General features: G+C 44.1%; 2 protein-coding genes across 2 annotated transcripts; both read right to left on the bottom strand.

Moving 5' to 3' along the window:
* Nucleotides 1-281: 281 nt before the first annotated feature.
* foxf2b (forkhead box F2b) lies at nucleotides 282-4,297 on the bottom strand. The gene is made up of 2 exons (XM_088313203.1): nucleotides 2,845-4,297; nucleotides 282-729 (listed from the first exon to the last, which is right to left on the bottom strand). Exons 1-2 carry the CDS (start codon nucleotides 3,818-3,820, stop codon nucleotides 557-559), a joined length of 1,149 nt encoding a protein of 382 aa, XP_088169329.1. The 5' UTR covers nucleotides 3,821-4,297; the 3' UTR covers nucleotides 282-556.
* A 3,401-nt stretch (nucleotides 4,298-7,698) lies between these two features.
* On the bottom strand, nucleotides 7,699-9,233 carry foxq1b (forkhead box Q1b). Its single transcript, XM_088314216.1, has one exon. The coding sequence runs from the start codon at nucleotides 9,097-9,099 to the stop codon at nucleotides 8,200-8,202; it is 900 nt and encodes a 299-aa protein (XP_088170342.1). The 5' UTR covers nucleotides 9,100-9,233; the 3' UTR covers nucleotides 7,699-8,199.
* Nucleotides 9,234-18,600: the final 9,367 nt, after the last annotated feature.

The following is an 18,600-nucleotide window of genomic DNA, read 5'->3' as shown; positions in this document are numbered from 1 at the left end:
CCAACAGTAGGCAATGTGAAGGTGATTTAAATTAGATTAAATCTTAAACAAAGTTGTGACCTCATAATTCAATAGTCAAAAATTGGAAAGCCAATCAAACATGCCTGTTATATTAAAATAGTATTTCACATAAATTATATAGTGTGCTTCTGGCCTAGAGGCTCAGTGTAGTGTTGCACCATTTGTATGCAAACCCGGTCTCAGAAAATAATTCAATAAATGCCACCTACAATGGAACAGCTTTATTGAAACTTATTACAAGAGACAATTTTGGACAATGGTTATACAATATGTGCAATGTTTGTAGCAGTTCGTAATACAGCATCCGTGTGTAGGATAAAAACGTTGATAATATAGAGCAAATGAAGCGTGTTTATCTTTTCTTTCTTTTTTTTAGGCCACGAATGTTTCTTCTTTCGTTTTCCTGCAATTAATATTTGGTCAGGTCCATAGAAAAGCAGCACGCGAATCCCGCCATCTTGATACACGCGTTGGATTTTCCAAAAGATACGAAACGAGTCCTTTTGCGTGCTTCCGTCGTGACAGGCAGCAGCGCTCACATGACGCACGGTTTGATATCCTGACAAACGCTCTGAGGATGAGGATGGTGGTGATGATGATGATGGTGATAGTAGGAAGTGCCGGCCGTCGGGTGGAAGGACGAGATGCCGTTCAAGTTGAACACAAAATCTTTCCTGTCGCAATGGCTCTGGTATCGTGGAATCCCCACTGTGGAACAGAACAAACGATAAAGTTGTTTTTTTCCAAACAGTTCCGGTTCATTTTCAAAATTGCAGGATAAAATAAAAAATAAATTGTGGTCCAGAAGTACTTGAGTCAATTTCACCCATCTTTGGGTTGATATTTATTAGAAAGTTGGATTAATTTAAGTGTGTTGGTCCAATTTTGGACTAAAATTGGGTTACCAAGTAGTTTTAAGAGTGTAATATTAGCATAATTTTTTTCTGTGCAATTTTTCCCAAGAGTTTGACTGGCCAATACAACAGTTTATTTGTATTCGTTTTATAATTTACAATCTGGTTTTCATTTGACAAACACTTGCTGTGGCAGCGTTTTAAGAACCCATAGTGAGCACCAAAATGGACCTTAAAGTTACAATATATATTTATTTAAATTTGAAACGCAATACACATGTAAAACGGAATAATATAAATGAAGTTTTGGAAATAATTAAATTACTTAAATTACTAATATGTATACTCTTCTCGTTGCTCCTCTCTGGCTGTTCTAAAAGCAGAAATAGGGGGTTTGCAGTCACTAAGGTAGAAGTACCTCGGCTTTATTATTATCACGTGTACCTTGACAACTCGTTTTATTGCTCAAATATTACTTACCAACCAAGTACTGCTTGGCCCTACTCTATTCTGGATTGTTCAAAAATGGCATCCAGTACAAAACATTTTGTTTATTTTCTCAAAGTTTTTGGGTGCAGAATTATTTTTTATTGGTGTTTAAGCCCCCCAAAATGGCTAGAAACGCCTTTGAAACGGATCATCAAAATAGCATTACAATACATTTTATTGCAATAACAGTTTGACCAATATTTTTGTGTTTTCCCATGTCAAAATATTGTTTAAAAATTGTTTATCTCACCATGCAAGAGTGTCTCTATGAAGCAAATTGTGGAGTAGTAAAATAATCGGTTGAATGGTCAAGTCAATTAGACGTTTATGCTGGTCATAAATAGAAATGGGGCGACTCGTGTATTTGTCAAGGTCATAATAAGGACTCCAGATGTGGCTTTGTTTTTTATGGGCAGACAGCAGGATGCAGCCACAAGTGGATCTCGTCCCTTAGCGCAGATATGACGCCTTTGTGACTGACAGCGCCATTCTCGGCCAGATATTGCGCAATATGTATGTTCACACCAACACATTTGGGCCCAATCAAGATGTGGCCTCAAGTCGAACAAGGCCTCCCGTCTCCTGTGGCTACGCGGAAGTTTAAATCGTCGCCGGTGTGGTCCGAACTGCACAGTCTTTGTTTGCTTAACCTTTGAGACCCTTTCAGGCTCCAGCGTGGGCTGCATGTCTCGCTGAAATCCTCAAGACTGGAGCAAAGCGAGCCCCACTGAGCAGCGCTCAAGTAAACCAGCGTGACTTAGCGAGCCAAAAGGGAATTTGCAAATGATTTTCGAATTACTCGAAACACCCCCGAAGACATTGCATGAACTGAGCTGCCAATAACTCACTCACGTACACGTAGATTAAATGCACCTTAAACGTGAGGTCCAGCATTTTATTTAACAACGCGAGACATTGAAATGTATTGATTTTTTTAAGCAATAAAATAGTCCCGTGAAAAGGAAGAAAAATGGTTCGTCTATATATACATATATATATATATATATATATATATATATATATATATATATATATATATATATATATATAATATATAATATATAATGACTCAAATATCTCTATAAATGACTAACCGACACAAAAGAAAAAATAGTAGTACAATATCATAATGTAAGAACTTGTGCAGTAATTTTGGCTATTATCAGGAAAACCTTTAGAAAATGTCTATCAGCTCTTCAATTCAATTTAGTGAGCTGTTTTTGTAATAGATTTGTCCAAACAAATCTAACAAATGTGTGTATATATATATATATATATATATATATATATATATATATATATATATATATATATATATATATCTCGGGCTCTTATTTGTCAGTTCGGCCGAAGCACCGTACTTGAGTCATCATCTTGTAGGCTGCTTGTTTTGAAAAAAATAATAATTTTTACATTGTCAAATCTGCTTGCAGGAGTATTTGATAATTGTGACATTTGATGTGGTGATGACTGTCGGTACCTGATATGTCGCTCGTGTGGCTCTCTCTGGCGTTTTGGTGCATGTAGGTCTGCTCCAGGGAATACGACGACATGCCGGAGTGCAGAGAAGACGACGGGGGGCTGCTGGAGGTTAAAGGCTGCTGCTTGATGTAGGGGGACCCGCCCGAGGCGCCCCAGTGTGCCGAGGTACTCGCGTACGGGGAGTGGCCGTCCAAGGCGCTCGCAACGGCCGGCGAGGACGGCACCGGACTGCTGCTGCTGTCCGGACCGTAGTCCCCGTTGGACGGCACCGGGCAACTCGCCACGTAAGTGGAACCCGGGCTCGGAGACATGTGGGGCACATGATGGCCAGCGCCCAGTCCGTCGTAACCTGCGGCCATTGAACTGCTCATCATGTCCTGCAAGTTGTAGCTGTTGCCGTGACAGGCGAGCGTCGCTGAAGGCGCCTGGAAGTCGAAACTCTGCGGCAGAATGGATGCGCCAAACCCGATGCCGTTCATCATCCGGTACATGGGTTTCAGAGCTTGACACTTTCTCCTGAAGCCTCTGGGCCGACGACGGAATGAACCCTCCTCGAACATAAACTCACTGCCGGGGTCGATGGTCCAGTAGTGGCCTTTGCCCGGCCTGCCCAATCCCTTGGGCAGCTTAATAAAGCACTCATTTAGCGACAAATTGTGCCGGACAGAGTTTTTCCATCCCTGATATGAGCCTCTGAAGAACGGGAAGCGGGCCTGGAGAAACTGATAGATTTCGCTGAGTGTCAGTCGCTTCGTCGGTGAGCTTTGGATGGCCATGACGATGAGAGCGATGTAGGAATACGGAGGTTTCTCCGGCCGTCTCAAGCCAGAGCTGCTCTTCTTCCCCTTGAGCGCAGCCGACGAGCTTTCCGAGGCGGCTTGTGGGCTCAGCATGGCGGGGTGCAGGACGCCGGACGCCGGGCTAGATCTCAGAGGAGGATCCTGCAGCTGCTGCTGAGGGCTCTCGGTCGTCATGTCAGCGCTGACGCACAGCTGGCGTCAAGAGGGAGAGGCCCCGGAAGGTTGCAAAAGGATAGCGGCAACAGCAACAACAAAAACAAAAACTAAAAAAAAAGGAAAGAAAATGGATGCTGTGCTCCTCGCCAGTGAGCGTCACGCCACCAGTGGTCTTTCGCTCTCATCAAAATGGAGAGAAATCTGTCTTCGGTCCAGTTACGCACGACTTTGCCGTTACGCACGTACTTGACGCACGGCGGGTCCGCGCGGCCAGTGGAGAGGAAGAGGAAGAGGAAGAACGAGAGGCGGGGGGAGCTGATGATTGTCCCTGCGTGGCTTTCAAGTGGACACGGGGGCTCCCTCCACTGGGGGTCACAGTGGAGCTAAGTGGTGCAGCGTGGCGCGCCGGGTGGCCATCGAGCGCCTCAACAATCACTCAAGTAGAGGAAACACCAAAAGCCCTTCGACTACGTGAGCCAAGTCCAGCCAAACAAACTCAGCCACCTCTCGTCTCATAAATCTTTCTCCCTATACGGAGAGCCCTCAAACAACCTCGCTGTCAGCATTCAAATCTCCCTGAAATCAGGGGCGAAAAGAAACGCCCCCCCCCCATCCGCGCAGCCATTTCTGCCCCATAGACTAATTGCCACATCTGAAAACTTGACGCAATCAAGAAATCTGTCAAAGTTGCCCTGCCCTGATATCCAAACCAACAGCAGCGGCCGAGATTTTGAATTGGGCCATGCACATGTTTACCCAATTACGCACCTGCATAATCTTTAATAAACCAAAGAAATCAGAACTCTATCTCAGGTATGGGAGACCGCTGACTCGTGACCACAATCTGAGTGACAAAAAAAATAAAAAAATTTTAATCTTTTTTTTTAACTCCAAATCCCTAAAAATGAATTCAGATCAACATTCAACGTATACGTTTTCTTCGAAAATGATGGGGGATCACAGAAAAACTGGGAAAATCCAAAATGAAAAAAAAAATGGGGAAAAAAATCCAATATACAAATCTGAGACTGAATGCAAACATGTTGGTCTCGATTGCGGTTTTTAGTTGTAATATCATCAATAGGCACTAGGTGGTAGACACGTCCCGGAAAGTACTCTGACCTAAATTCATATTTTGTCCATATTTATAATTGTATTTTTGTCATACATGTGGTTAGTGACTGCTTCTATGTGGGCCCCGAGTAGCACTGATGAAAAATTGTGCCCCCCCCTCCAGTACTGAAGTTGCCCATCCCTCCCCTATCTTATCATGACTGTGTTTATCTCCTAATTTCCTCCTAAAATGGTTCGCAGTAGAATAAAAACAAACGCTGGCAGTGTTGGTTGTGATCGGGCCGTGAGGGAGCTGTTGGTGGGAGCCTTCGCAATGCTGTGCTGTGCGTAAGGAGGGGGGAACGCGTGGGGGGTGGGGTTTGTTCTCTCAATAAATGACTTTGACATGAGTGGAAGCAGGCTTTTTCCGTCAAGCGCGGCCCTGGATACCACACACAGTGCGCCAGTGTCAGCTTACCGCCCCCGGCCAGCGGCGGTCCCGGGGGGGCTTTGCGTTCATTAGACAGAGAAAAGCCAAATTAGCCTAGCGGGCTTCGACAGCCACCCCAACACCCCCTCCTGCCCCCACACAGACTCCCGCACACACTTGTACAACATCAGGTCTTTTTATGGCCCAGATAATAATAATAACATGCGTGATGCAAAAAAAGAAAAAAAGTTGCCTTTATGTAAAAGTTCTTAATGCCTGGCCTATTTTAAAGCTGCATGCATCCGAGCGCCGACGAAAATATTTCATCAGACCCGTCGGACTTTCCAAACAATAACCTTTGCACTTCGTACAAACAAAGGATGTGCAGATCAAATGATTTTCCGTGCACGACACACAGCGCGGCTTGGTGGCCCCACAAATTTCCTGCGACATCAAAACTGGCGACCCCCCGTTGAGATCAGGATGCTTCGGCCTGCACACACAATCTTTGTCGTGGGAGCTGCGCCTTTTTTTCTCCTCCAGTTTTCACATGTTGCACTGGATGAGCGCAAACTGCAAATATCGGGGATTGCGTTCTTTTTCTAGAATGCTGTCAAGAATGGAGACCCACGTGGTCCCCCCTTGCCATTGTTGATATGTTTCGGCTGAAATGTTGGTATTAACATATGTGTATAGATCCATTTGACCTCAGGCAACTTCCTCAACATTTTTTATTTAAATGTACCATTTTCACTATTTCTAATTTATTTCAAGATTGTTGCTGTAAATATAAAATGAATTGTGGATCTGTCGATTCTGATTATTTTTTTGACTGTCTTTTTTTTCTTCATGTTTCGCACCTCATGCTCAGCCTGTGGGATCTTCGCCCCCCTCCCTCCCCGCGGGCTTGTAGGAGGTCGGACGCGGTTCAGTCTGCCCGAGTGACACTTTGTTTGGACTTTGGGCCTGCAGTTTGCAAAGTTGACTTTGGTGAGTCTCTCTTCTAGTTGCATGCATGGAGGCCCGTAAAAAAAATATTCTACACGAGTTCAAATATGAGCGTCATCACTTATTTTTATTTTACAAATATGAAGAATGCACACGAGGAGCGGTGCTTGTGAGAGGTGATCGTCACGTGACCAGTCCACAGGTATGTTATTCTGTGGTTTCACCTGCAGGTTGCAGCATTGCCTCTGGAACACCGGGTCGCACCTGTCACCTGGACTTGGACACATGCAAGTTGCATTAGTCACAGAGTGCAACGGGCCTACATAGCTGGTTACTTTATGGTGAATAAAATAAAAAAAGGTAAAACATCAAGAACTGGCGACAGTCGTAAAATACAGTTACACAAATAAGCAGCAGCAGCAAGAAAAAAAAGATCATCATTATTATTAATTTATTTGTCTAGTGTAGGCTTACATTTAGAATGTTTTGTATGCAATTGCCGTATATGTCAGCAAATAATGCTCACGATTGTTTGAGTGCAGGTGTTTCAAAATTTTTGGACACCAAGTTGCCGTTTTAACTGATATTAAGTTAAACGCCACGAAAGTTATTATTAGCTTTTAATATTGTAAATATATCTCATGACGCTCATTTGATATTTTTCTAACAATGCAGTTTAGAATCGAATCGAAGATGAATGAAATTGCCTTTTAAAAAATATCAACTCTGAATGTTGATGTTTTAGGTATACGGAGTAGACGTCCGTTTCCGAGTTTGGGGTGCAAGTTTTGTCTGGGGGGCGGGGGGCGGGGGGGTTCAGGACCGCGGAGAGCTACTGAGATCCTCTGGCCAAACATCAACTTTAAAACAACAACAAAAAAATATTTCATCCATCGCAATCGTTTTACGATCGTATTTTCAGTCAACTTGTTTTATGATCCAGGACTGCTTTCACCTAATTGAAAATGTATTTCTATAGTTCCTAAATTCCAGCGTAGAATTTCAAAATTGTTTCGATCGTTTACACAAAGGCCACTAATTTAAAAGAATTAAGCAGAAAATGTGCCATGATTAGACAGGTATCATTTAACATGTCACACAATTGCTATTAGAGGGTCATTATTATTATTATAATAATTATTATTAATATAGCATTCGTTGTTGTAGTTCCATCATCCCCACGCAACTTAATGTAACTGTTCATTTATATCCACTTTTTTTAAATGCTACAACGTTCAAGCAATGAATTGTTTTTTTGATCACTTGACTAGAGTCACGAGAGCGTGACTAGAGTTCAAAATGGTGTTTTTATTTCAAGAAGTGACGCTATATTTTGTGAAGGGTATATTGTTGTCAGACAGTAGGCCTCTCCAGATTAGTCATGTGTGGTGTAGTGAAAGTGAAATGTGGAATTGTGTTGGTGACCCAAACTTTAAAACGACCACCCTTAAGCATCGAAACAACACAGTATCACTTATTTTATTCATGAAAATAGCAGGCATGCAAAAGACATTGACATTTTTTGCCCATACATGACGTGTTTCCAGTGCAGCTCTGTCGTTGATTTGATGGATGTTAACAACATTTTCCGACCACATCCTACACAGCAGTATAGAAGCTACATGAACATATAAATACATTAATTGTTTTCAGTTTCGACCTGGCCCTTGCATCATGGTCACTGTCAGACACACAAACACACACACGCACTACACCCCCCCACACACACAGCAGAATAAACAAATGGGCCATAAAAACAAACACTTATCCCCGCAACACGCACATATACAGGCGCGTGCACGCGCCAGGGAAATGTCCTGGGATAACCTCGTGTACAATGACAAGCAACACGCGTTTTTTGTTGCAGAATGAGCATCAGTAGCACTGACGTGATGGTCTCAGTAAGAGGAGCAACGCGAGCTGAGCTCGTCTTGCATGCCGAAGTGCACATTTTGTGTGAGTGTCCTTATGAGAGGAGAGAGTCTATATGAAAGCTTGCCGCCTTCGGGGGCGTCTTGAGCGCGTGGGGGGTGGGCTCTAGTAGGGCTTTATGATGGAGGTACGTGAGTGGGTCTCCTCTGGCTTCCGTGCGGCCGCTGCACCCCGCCTCGGACAGGCAATTGTGATGTATTGGCAAGTTCAGAACATAGGATGGGTGCACGTGGGACCCCGGGGCCCAGAAGAGCCCGTGCTCGCGCGCGCTCACGTAGTCGTCTTCCCTGCGTTTGAAGGGCTTGCCAAGGATGCTGTCGATGGCGAAGGGGCTGCAGAACTTGACCCCCACCCTCTCCTCAGGGGCGGGGGGGAGGTGGGCGTCCTCCCCCGTGACGTCCGGGACCAGCTCCTGTAGGTCCTTGGGGGCCCTCTTAGCGATGCGCTTCCTCCTGCGGCGGAACACACCGTCGGCGAAGGTGTATTCGCTGTGAGGGTTGAGCATCCAGTAGTTGTCCTTGCCCCAAGGTCTGGACGGATCCCGCAGAACTTTGAGGAAGCAGTCGTTGAGGGACAGGTTGTGGCGCACCGAGTTCCTCCAACCCGTGTAGGTGCCGCGGAAAAAGGGGAACTTGTTCATCAGGTAGTCGTTGATTTCGGCCAGGGTGAGGCGGCCGCTGCTGGACTCCCGGATGGCCATGGCGATGAGGGCGATGTAGGAGTAAGGAGGCTTGGGTCTGCGCGTGTAGGGCTTGCCCTTACCCGGGTCCACGCCCGGGGTCACGGGTGGCGGGCTTTTAGCCGCGCAGTCCCCGTCTGAGCCCAGCTCGTCTCCAGACAGAGGAGAGGGGATCCCCGCGTCGGCGTCTGCGTCGGCGCACAACTGCAGCGGCTTGTGAGCGAAGTGCAGCGCGGAGAAAACTTCCAGTTTCATTCTCGCTTTGCTGCTGTGCGTGCTGAGCAGGTGTGGGCGAATGAACACTCGTGGCGGGGAGGGCGGACTATCTGCGTGCGCGCGTTTGCCTGGAGCGCCTGCAAACAGGTCTGTCTCCGGAGACTCGCCGGTGTTGCTATTAATATAATGGCCTGGCCCCGCAAGGGGCCGCCCAGGGGCGGAGCTTCCAGCTGGTGCACGGAACGATTGAGTGATATGCAATGTTTACAATTGGACGTTACCGTGTCACGCCACGCGGGGAAAACACGGCGACTTACCCGCCTGCCTGTCTAACCACTTCAAACTCAATTTTTTTTTAAACAAGAGCAATTTCTAGAAATTGCATGTGAATGCTATGCTGAATGAAAAGATATTGAAATATGTGGAATGGTTTAGAATTATTTTGAATGATATTGAATGGGAGTGGTATATTATGTGGTGAAGAATGTGTAATGTATTGTATTAAGTGGTATGGAATTAGAGAGGGGAGGGGGGTGCTGGAGCCTATGCCAGCTTCAGTAGGCGCGGTACACTGTGAACTGGTTGCCAGCCAATCGTAGGGCACACAAAGACCAACAACCATCCGCTCTCACACTCACACCTGGGGACAATTTAGTGTTCAATCAACCTACCGTGCATGTCTTTGCAATGTGGAAGGAAACCAAAATCTGGGGAAAACCCACGCAGGCAAGGGGAGAACATGCAAACTCCACACAGGAAGGCCAGAGCCTGAATCGAACCCACGACCTCTGCACTGTGAGACCTTTGTGCTAACCAGTCGCCCACCGTGTCACCCCCAATGTGAATCTAATGGGAATGAATTAGTGAATGTGCCATCGGAAATGAACTGAGAAACGGGGTGAATTGTGAGGAAGTGGAACGTTTTTGCTCAGGTGAAACACATCAGACTGATTGGCAAGGTGAATTGAATGAGCTGAAGATTTTGATAAATTGACTGGGAACGCTGCAAGTCCAAACCTAGGAAATGAATGGGGAATTTTTGGCCGGGAAAATGAGGGATAATCGGAAAAGTGTGAATGTTTCGAATGAGAAAAGTAATACGCTAAAAGCTTTGAATTTATGGAACATGTTGACGTTTGAATTGTTTCAATTGGTTGGGAACTATAGAATTACTTAAAAATATAATAAAATAATAACAATGATAAAGATGAACATCAATTTATATAGTTAACACAATCATAAATAGTCACTATGGAAAACGAAACAAGTTTGGCATAAACAGAAGCCTGGAAACCAAATCCATGTTTGTGCCACTGAATTTTGTCTTGTCAACATCTTTCAGCAGGACTGCCGATGCGGAGAGGCTGAAATGAGTTACGAGCTTGGCCTCCGGCCAGTCATAATCATGAGTCTGTCTTCGTTTTAGTCGCTCCAACCTCGCCGGGAGCCGACAACCTACCGAAGGTTCCGCACTCTCACACTGAGTTCACATGCACTGACTCACACCTTAGAAGATAAGAAAGTGTTTTTCTTTTTTAAATCTTAAAAAAAAATACACAACGAATGATCCCAAACAATGATTTAAACTCACAAAACAGTTTGTTGCATTCCGTTCGTGACATAATTGGATATGAACTGACAATTAAGCATACAAAGTTTGTCTGATGAAATTGAGTCACTTCATTATCCACTTGGCAGCACATCAGGGATGTTCAGCAACTTTGTGCGGCATTTAGCAGGTGATGGGAGTGCTTGTGTGTATTTAGTGTGCGCTGCCTGTATTTTATTTCAGGTGTTCTGCCAAGACAGTCACATGCACACACACCTGCGTTCCTTTTTAAAAATATAGAAATTAGAGTATCCTGCAAATATCAAACGGACGATGATATCCTGACGCTATTAATTTGGTGCGATTGCAATGTCAGCATGTTGAGAAGTCAGTTGGGACCCATAAGTCATCCATAAGTCGGGACGCACCGTGCTTATATAACTCGTCAACAAACGTCTGTTCAATTTGGCGCGATGTTGTCTTTGCTTGTCTGTTGACATTTAAGGTGTCTCTGATGAACAGGAGAAGACAACTTGTCAAACTTTTGACATGAGTGGAATTCCAGTCATGTAAATTAATCGGGTAAATCCTTCAGTGCTCCAAAAATAACCCCACCTTTGTGGCGCTTTGTGCTCACACGCTACCGCTTGTCTGCATGCGTCTGGATGACTTCTTACCTGTATCTTAGCGTGGCTTTCTTTCTTCTCTTCGAGTGAACAGTGTCCAACCCCCATGTGGTTGTATAAACAAAGTGCAAAGAGTGTGTGAGCACGGCATGCAACAGCAGCATCAAGAGGTCCTGCGTAGCTGAGATTCCCAACATTCCCTGCAGCATATTTAGTCTTAAGAACAGTCTGAAGGTAGACATGCTGACTTTGGGACACATTGGGAGGTGCAGTAAGTGTCTGCTTCACAGTCAATCTCAGCAACCGCATGAATTCCTTCTTTTTTTTTTTTTTGTTTTTTAAGATGGGGATGGGGAGGTGGGACAAACCAAACTATGTGTATGCCTGCCTGGCACGATTTGTCCGAATCCAGTCCCATCCACAATTATTGAAACGGCAAGGTCAATTCATTTGATTTTGTTGAAGAAATGTGGGTTTCTGATCATCAGATGCAATATGAGACAAAAGTTGATGTCAGTTGACGGCTTGATGAGATTATTGCAAGTGAGGGCTACGCCACCAAATATTCAGTGTGATCCATCAAAAGCTGTTTAAGACATCCGGATGTAAATAGCATGAAATAAAAGTTGGACCTCTGAACTTTTGTCTCAAGTTCATAAAAAAAATGAATTGACCTTGCTGTTCCAATACTTTTGGAGGGGAGGGGATGCGTCACCAAAATGGACGACGCGCATATGCCATCTTTTCTATGACTCGAATTGTTAAAAAGTAGCCGATTGCACTGAGTCACACCTTTTTTGTGTCAGAAAACAAGTGAGGGCAGGGCTGCCCCTATAATCAAACGAACATCTTAACAGTAAAAAAAAAAAAAAATTTCTCCCCATGCAGTCTTTTTTCTGCAAGGACGCACCTGAATGACACACTGACAACTGTTGCACGGCGTAAGAGAAATGCTTCAGTGAGAATGAGAGCAATGTCGTTTTTCCTCAACTGCAGTTTGATGAGTGTTCGCCTTTTATCGTGTAAATGAAATCTGATGATGAAAAAAAGAAAAAAAAAAAGTACAGACTATCATGCAGTCACTTGGCAACCGCATGTTACTATTTTAAGTTGTCTTGCATTCTTACCTGAGGTGAACACACCCTTCCATTTCAACAGAAGGGGGGAAAAGAGATACACATAAACATGCAAAGCCAACAAAACTGTTACTAAAGAAAATAAGGGAAGAGGTCATGTGCAGCCGAGCCACAAGGTTAACGTTTCTTTTCACTGTTAGCGATAAGCGCCTTTTCTTCACAATATGCTATCACGTAATGTGATCACTTATCTAAATATGTAACTACAAGTATGTCACATATTGTTATTTTATTATATGCGTTTGTTTTTTTATTTTACTTTGCTTTCGTTTTATTCAGCATGAGTATTGTGAATTTATTGTTTTCAATATGTCGGATTTTTTTACGTAATGTGTAGCACCTTTTATGCTTGTTTTAAAGTTCTCTTAACAGAAGTTGACATGCATTGAGTTAATGTTAAATTCCGAGTCCCATTTTGCCCTCAGGTGTCCCTTTGGCGATACAAATGTGAGCCACGCTGAAGCTCTTGATTTACTCATTGATTTGATATCTCATTCAAAACATCAGATCAGTCCAAGTTCCTTTGGATGCATTGAGATGATGAGCAGTGCCTGCCAGATAGCATTTTTTTTTTTTTCATACGTTCTAATAATCTAAGGTATATTTAATGCAGAGCAACTAATTAGTTGCACAACTAGTGAGTAATTGTCATCTCCATAATCGCCCCGCCCGACACCTCAATTCTATGTGTAAGTATTTGAGTCATCGTTCGTTGTGTCAATTCATGTGGCTGTTTGCTGAGTCTTTTTTCCAAACCCATACTGTGCCCCTCCCTTACTGGAGCGTAGTTTGGGTCTGTCCCCCCCCCCCTCTTTCATTGTGTTTTTCTTTCTTTTTCTAAGAAAATCCTGGCATCGTTTGGCAAACTGTCAGGCTTCCCGTTCTGTTTCCCTCTGATGGTCGTGTTTTTTTTTTAAATGTCTCTCGGATGGCATAAGTGTTTAAGTGAATTGTTCCTCTGTACTCATGACCTGTGCAATGGAATTAAACTCGACTCAATTCCATCCCATCAATCTCTGTCCAAGCAGGTGCTTCTTCATTAAAAATTTTGCAATGCACGTGTGGGAATTTGACATTTTAAAACGCTGCTATAGCACTGTCATTGTACTGGTGGCCCACGTTAAATCCCCAAATTCCATTAGTCAAATGTCAGTGATGGAGCTGACATGTTCTCCAAACATTTTGACTAGTCCAATCAAGCTTTATATTGGTAATTGAATTTATTTTGTCTCTCTTGACCCCTCATGTCTGTCTGATCAATGAAAAGATTTGTTCCATTTAGTTTGCCATCGTCCAGTTCTAAGCAACACACTTTTATTTAGTTTATATTCCCACCAAAGACTATGTAGACAGGGCAGCTTGATTTTGCGTCAATAGCTTGACATCATACCAGTCCCAGTTCTTCAAACAATGTGTTATAGTACATGAATGGACGACATCTAGCATTTATTTTCATGTTCATTACAAGCGGCGGTTAAGCATTGTTTGTGGAAGGACAGCTTGTGCCAATGGCCTTCCCCAGGTCGGGATTGGTGGTCCTGTTGGGTACAGTTCTCCTGCTGCTGAGATTCCAAGGCTTCATACCTGCCTGATGACATTGAAAGAAAAGGACATCCTCATTCCCACTAAATCTTCCACTACTTAAAAAAAAAAAAAAAATCATCTTGATGAGGGTCAAAGCAGACCTGAGTGTCTCTCGCCCACCCCGCCAGCAAAATGTTACTGTTTTGCATGCCTTTCACTCAACCTCACGCATGTGGGTAACACAGGATCCATGTGACACTATCAGGCATTTTATCTCTTCACACGCGAGGCTCCCCTCGCATGCCACGCTGCAAGGTGTGGATGGTGTTTGGGCAGAATGGCGCGGATCAAGAAGAAAAAAGGAGCAATGATTGATCTCAGCCGTAGCCAGCTCTCTTTATGGTGGCACCTGATAGGAACGACCTCCATTCAGAAGGGCTGCAGGCTGTTTTCGTGTAGGCATACAGTAAACGCGAGGCCAAATCAGTACCTGTGCTGCACTGTTTACCTGGCAGCCATTCAGCCCGTTTCTGTCTAAACTTGAAATAGGATCCAAACACTCTACTCACGCATATTGGTTTGCACGAGATGCTTTTCTCGCCTTCCCCACCTACCGCGGGGCTCCCTTGTGCTATTTTTGCTCTGTCTGAACCTTAACCGCCCCTCTCTTGTCTTTGATTGAGAGGCGGAACACATGGCCGCAGGGCTTTACCTGCAAATATAGCTCTGATTGCGAGCAGTTACCAAGGAGTCACACCACAAAACCCCAACAAACACCTTGTTGCTTAATAATACGTGTCTGCTAGTTCCAAGTTATCCTTTTTTTTTTTTTCATGTATTGTAATTGGGAATAATTTCAACTAAATACCTTGTCCTCTCCTCAACGTGGACATATTTAGTTCTATTAGTGAAGTGAGTTTGAATGTAGCCTTTCTTCAGCACCATGCAGATCCTTTTTAATTTCTTCACAGTCATAGTTTAATCACGAAAACTAAAACATATTCAAGTGAGGAAATACTCCAACTTCCTCTAGGAAATGTATCTTTACCTTTTAAAGACAAAAGTGTTTGTTAGGATAATGGGATCATGTTTACAGATTATACACGGCTCACTGCGAGGGTAATTAGAAACCAAGGCTTGTGGGTATGTGTTGCTGTTTGTACTTGTGCTATTAGATATTGATTCGGTGATAAGTCATACCATTAAAAAATCGGATGTTTAATTGTAAAGAAATTTCCTCCAGCTGTATTGTAAGGTGTGTTACCTCCGCGGTTGAATTGATCCGCGGGAACAAACAACAGCTTCCTGGCTGCAAAGCACAAACCAACACCAATCTGGTGCAAACATGTCTGAAAATATCCTTCTGGAGTTATTTCAATGTATTCTTATTTGCATAGTTTAGTCCTTAGCAACATAACAACATTTTCTCAAGAAGAAAATAAATACAGTGTTTGTCTCTTACCCTGATTGTTGTTACTCAGTTTGATCCCCAGCAACACTAAGCAAGTCCCCTTGAGCAAAGTTCTGAAACCCCAGCTGCCCCATTTTAGGCAGCAATGCTTTAACACAAAAAGTGCTTTGCCTGCTCAGGTAGAATAATGCAGCCGGCCTGCGGGTCAGGTGACTGACGTGGGGGTCAAACGGATAAAAGCTAGATATGAGAGGTACGACCGAGGACAGTATCAATGGCAACGATTGTGGTCGAGGTGTGAGGTCCTTTCTCCACAGCCATCAGCTTTAGCACCAGCTCCCCTCGGGGCTGTGAGCTAAGCCCCAACAGCCATCGTTGAGTCAGGGTCATTACCAGAGGCGATGTTTATGCACACTGGGACAACGTGGTCTGGATGTCAGTGCGGTGCATGCACAATAACTTGACCACCAAAACGTAGGCAATAATACAAAGGCTGATAAGGCCAAACAGCTCGTCGTAAATTGTCGGTCTTATGTTATGTTCAGTGAGCGTTTGGTATGTGTTGTATTATGTACATTTCTGCGGTGGGTCAATGCACTGCAGGTATTTCAAAAAAAAAAAAAAAATCCATAAAACCCGATTTCCACTCAGCTCGCCTCATCCTCATCAGAAGATGTTCTCCTTCAGTCAAACGTCACTTTCTCTGAATCCATTGAGAGAAGACAATCAGCGATTTTTACAGCTCCCCTCTTGAGCAGGCATGAATGCAAACAATTGCATGCCTACGCTTCCATACATTGGCTTAAATATTGTTTTGCAGTTCAAGCAAAGAAAAAAAAAGCAAATGAAAAGTCAGCAAATCTGCCTGCTCAACCTGTCCAAACAGCAACTTGCATGTTAGCTTGTAAAGTTCTCTAAAGTTCTACTTCCCCTCTCCATACACACGCCCCCATCCAACCCCTCCCCCGCCACACACACACACGCCTCTACACACGCTCCGGGCCCATTCGTGCAGACGAGGTAAAACATCTCCCTCTCCGTGTTACAGCCCTGCAGGTGGGCCCCGCATGCTCAGGTAGATAAGATCACTGTTACTATAGACTGTGTTTGGGTTAACTGAAAAACACTTTTCACAGCAGCAGCAAAACAGTGCATGATAACAGTGGAAACTGGTCCTTGAAAATTCACCAGTGGAAACTCATTGGCACGAACTGCACACGCAATGCCTGCTGCCCTTTTTTTCTTAATTTCTGGATTCAAAGTTTACATGGAGGTTTTTGAGACTCTCAAAATATGACATTTCCAGATTTAGGAGATTTTTCTCCGAGCGCGGAGTAATTCAACATAGGGGTCCCGTTAATCCAAGACATTGAAATGAGTCTTTAAGGTGGCTGCATTATAGGAACTTTTTCCTGGATGGAAAGCATTTTAAGTTCAACAAGCCCCTCTGTTTCTCATCTCCGTAGAGCTTGTGCAGTAGACATTAGAAATTGTCCTTCTGTAAACAAAAGAGGCATGAATAGCTTAAATGTGCTCAGGGCCAGAAGCGAGGATGACTTCCATAAACAGATCACCCAGGTGGTCCATGTGTGAGAGCTAACGGAGCTGTGTTTCAAAGGCCTGCTGCTCAGCCACCGCACGACATCACCTACGTTTAGCTACATTCCAACAAAATGTCCCAATGTCTGCCAATCACACATTTACAGCGTTCAACTGATTGCCCGTGCACACAATAAGGAAAGGTTGGACTCTATGAACCGAGGCCCATGAATTTCACAGCAAACATGTCCAAACACAATTAGAAGCTGAGGTTTTGAAAAGAATTTTCACCCAAAATAACAATGACAATAAAAACGCTTTTTGTCAGATCTGCCCTAAACCACCGGAGCGAAATAAATAACGCATACCTTGCCAAGATTCAAACATGCCAATACGCATTACTTTAAATACAAAATATTTATTCAATGAACTCCCACGGTTCGTTGTTCACATCGCAGCACAATCGCAAATGGTGAAGCTAATTATTTTTATTTTCGTGTGTTTTCCAGCATACCGACCCGTCCAAATCTAGCCTTGCACACATTCAGTGTCGTACCGATGTCTGCTGGAAGCCTAATTGACAGCAAGACGAAAAGGCAAAGGAGGACCCCAACTCCTTTGTTTTAAGCTCTCTGCAGTGTTCGTCTTGTAAATCACTTTAGATTTTCTTTCTATTATTTCATTCATCCATCCATTATCTAGGGATTATCTCGGGTCGGGTCACGGAGGCAGCAGATTTAGCAGAGAAGCTCAGACTTCCTTCACCCCAGCCCCATCTTCCAACTCTTCCCAAGGCATGACCAGGCCAACCGGGAGACATAGTCCCTCTGGCGTGTCCTGGATAATCCTCTAGACCTCCTGCTGGTGGAACATGCCCGGAACGGCTCACCAGGGAGGCATCCTAATCAGATGCCCGAGCCACCTCATCTGGCTCCTCTAAAGGCGGAGGAGAAGTGGCTCGACTCTGAGTCCCTCCCCGATGAGCGAGCTTCTCACCCTATTTCGATGGGATCTTGGTATCTTGTTCTTTCCATCACAACCCGTGGCTCGTGACTATAAATCAGGGGAGGTATACGTCAACATTATATCATATTAATAGGTGGTAGGGAAAAGCATCAGCGCCAGTTTACCATACTTTTTTCTTCAGAGTAACATTTGGAGTTGAAGTGCCGATCACAAAACAATCGTCATCGAAATAATGGCCGATGAGTTTGGATGGATTTTTTTTTTTTTTTTGTATTTGAATGTGTGAATGCAAAAACACACTCCTTAAAAGTAGCCTGTCGATGAGCCGTGGACACGTCACTGGAAATCAGTATAACTTCCAGATCCACCACACACGTTTATTTCACATTTAAATGGTGCGATATTCCAGTGGACCTCTATAGGATTCCCATGTCTCAAGAAAACTCACAGAGGACAGGCAAGTCGCACCAAAAATGGCAATGTGCAGGTGAAAAGTCACCAGTGGATGTTGTTTTGCTCCATCTCTCAGCACAAAAGTGCCTTTGCCCCCCAAACTGTTCCCACAAAGTTGATACAGCACATAGTACATGTACTACAGGTGAAGGTCACTGATCTTGAAATGTGTATTTAAGTGACAGGTTATTATGATGCTTGATCCTGACTGTGACTGCAAGACTGGTCTTGCACCTGTTTACATGTTATAGTTCACACATTACACATTGCTCCACGGAGACACGGGCTTCTATCATCGCCGAGCCACACCACAACTGCTCGATGGAAAAATACTTT

The sequence above is a fragment of the Idiotropiscis lumnitzeri genome, chromosome 13, assembly GCF_059441095.1.
Source record: "Idiotropiscis lumnitzeri isolate Australia: NSW breed Sydney's pygmy pipehorse chromosome 13, RoL_Ilum_1.0, whole genome shotgun sequence".
In the NCBI taxonomy this organism is placed as follows: domain Eukaryota; kingdom Metazoa; phylum Chordata; class Actinopteri; order Syngnathiformes; family Syngnathidae; genus Idiotropiscis; species Idiotropiscis lumnitzeri.
The sequence above is the reverse complement of the archived record's forward strand: the minus strand, read 5'-3'. Positions and strand labels throughout refer to the sequence as shown.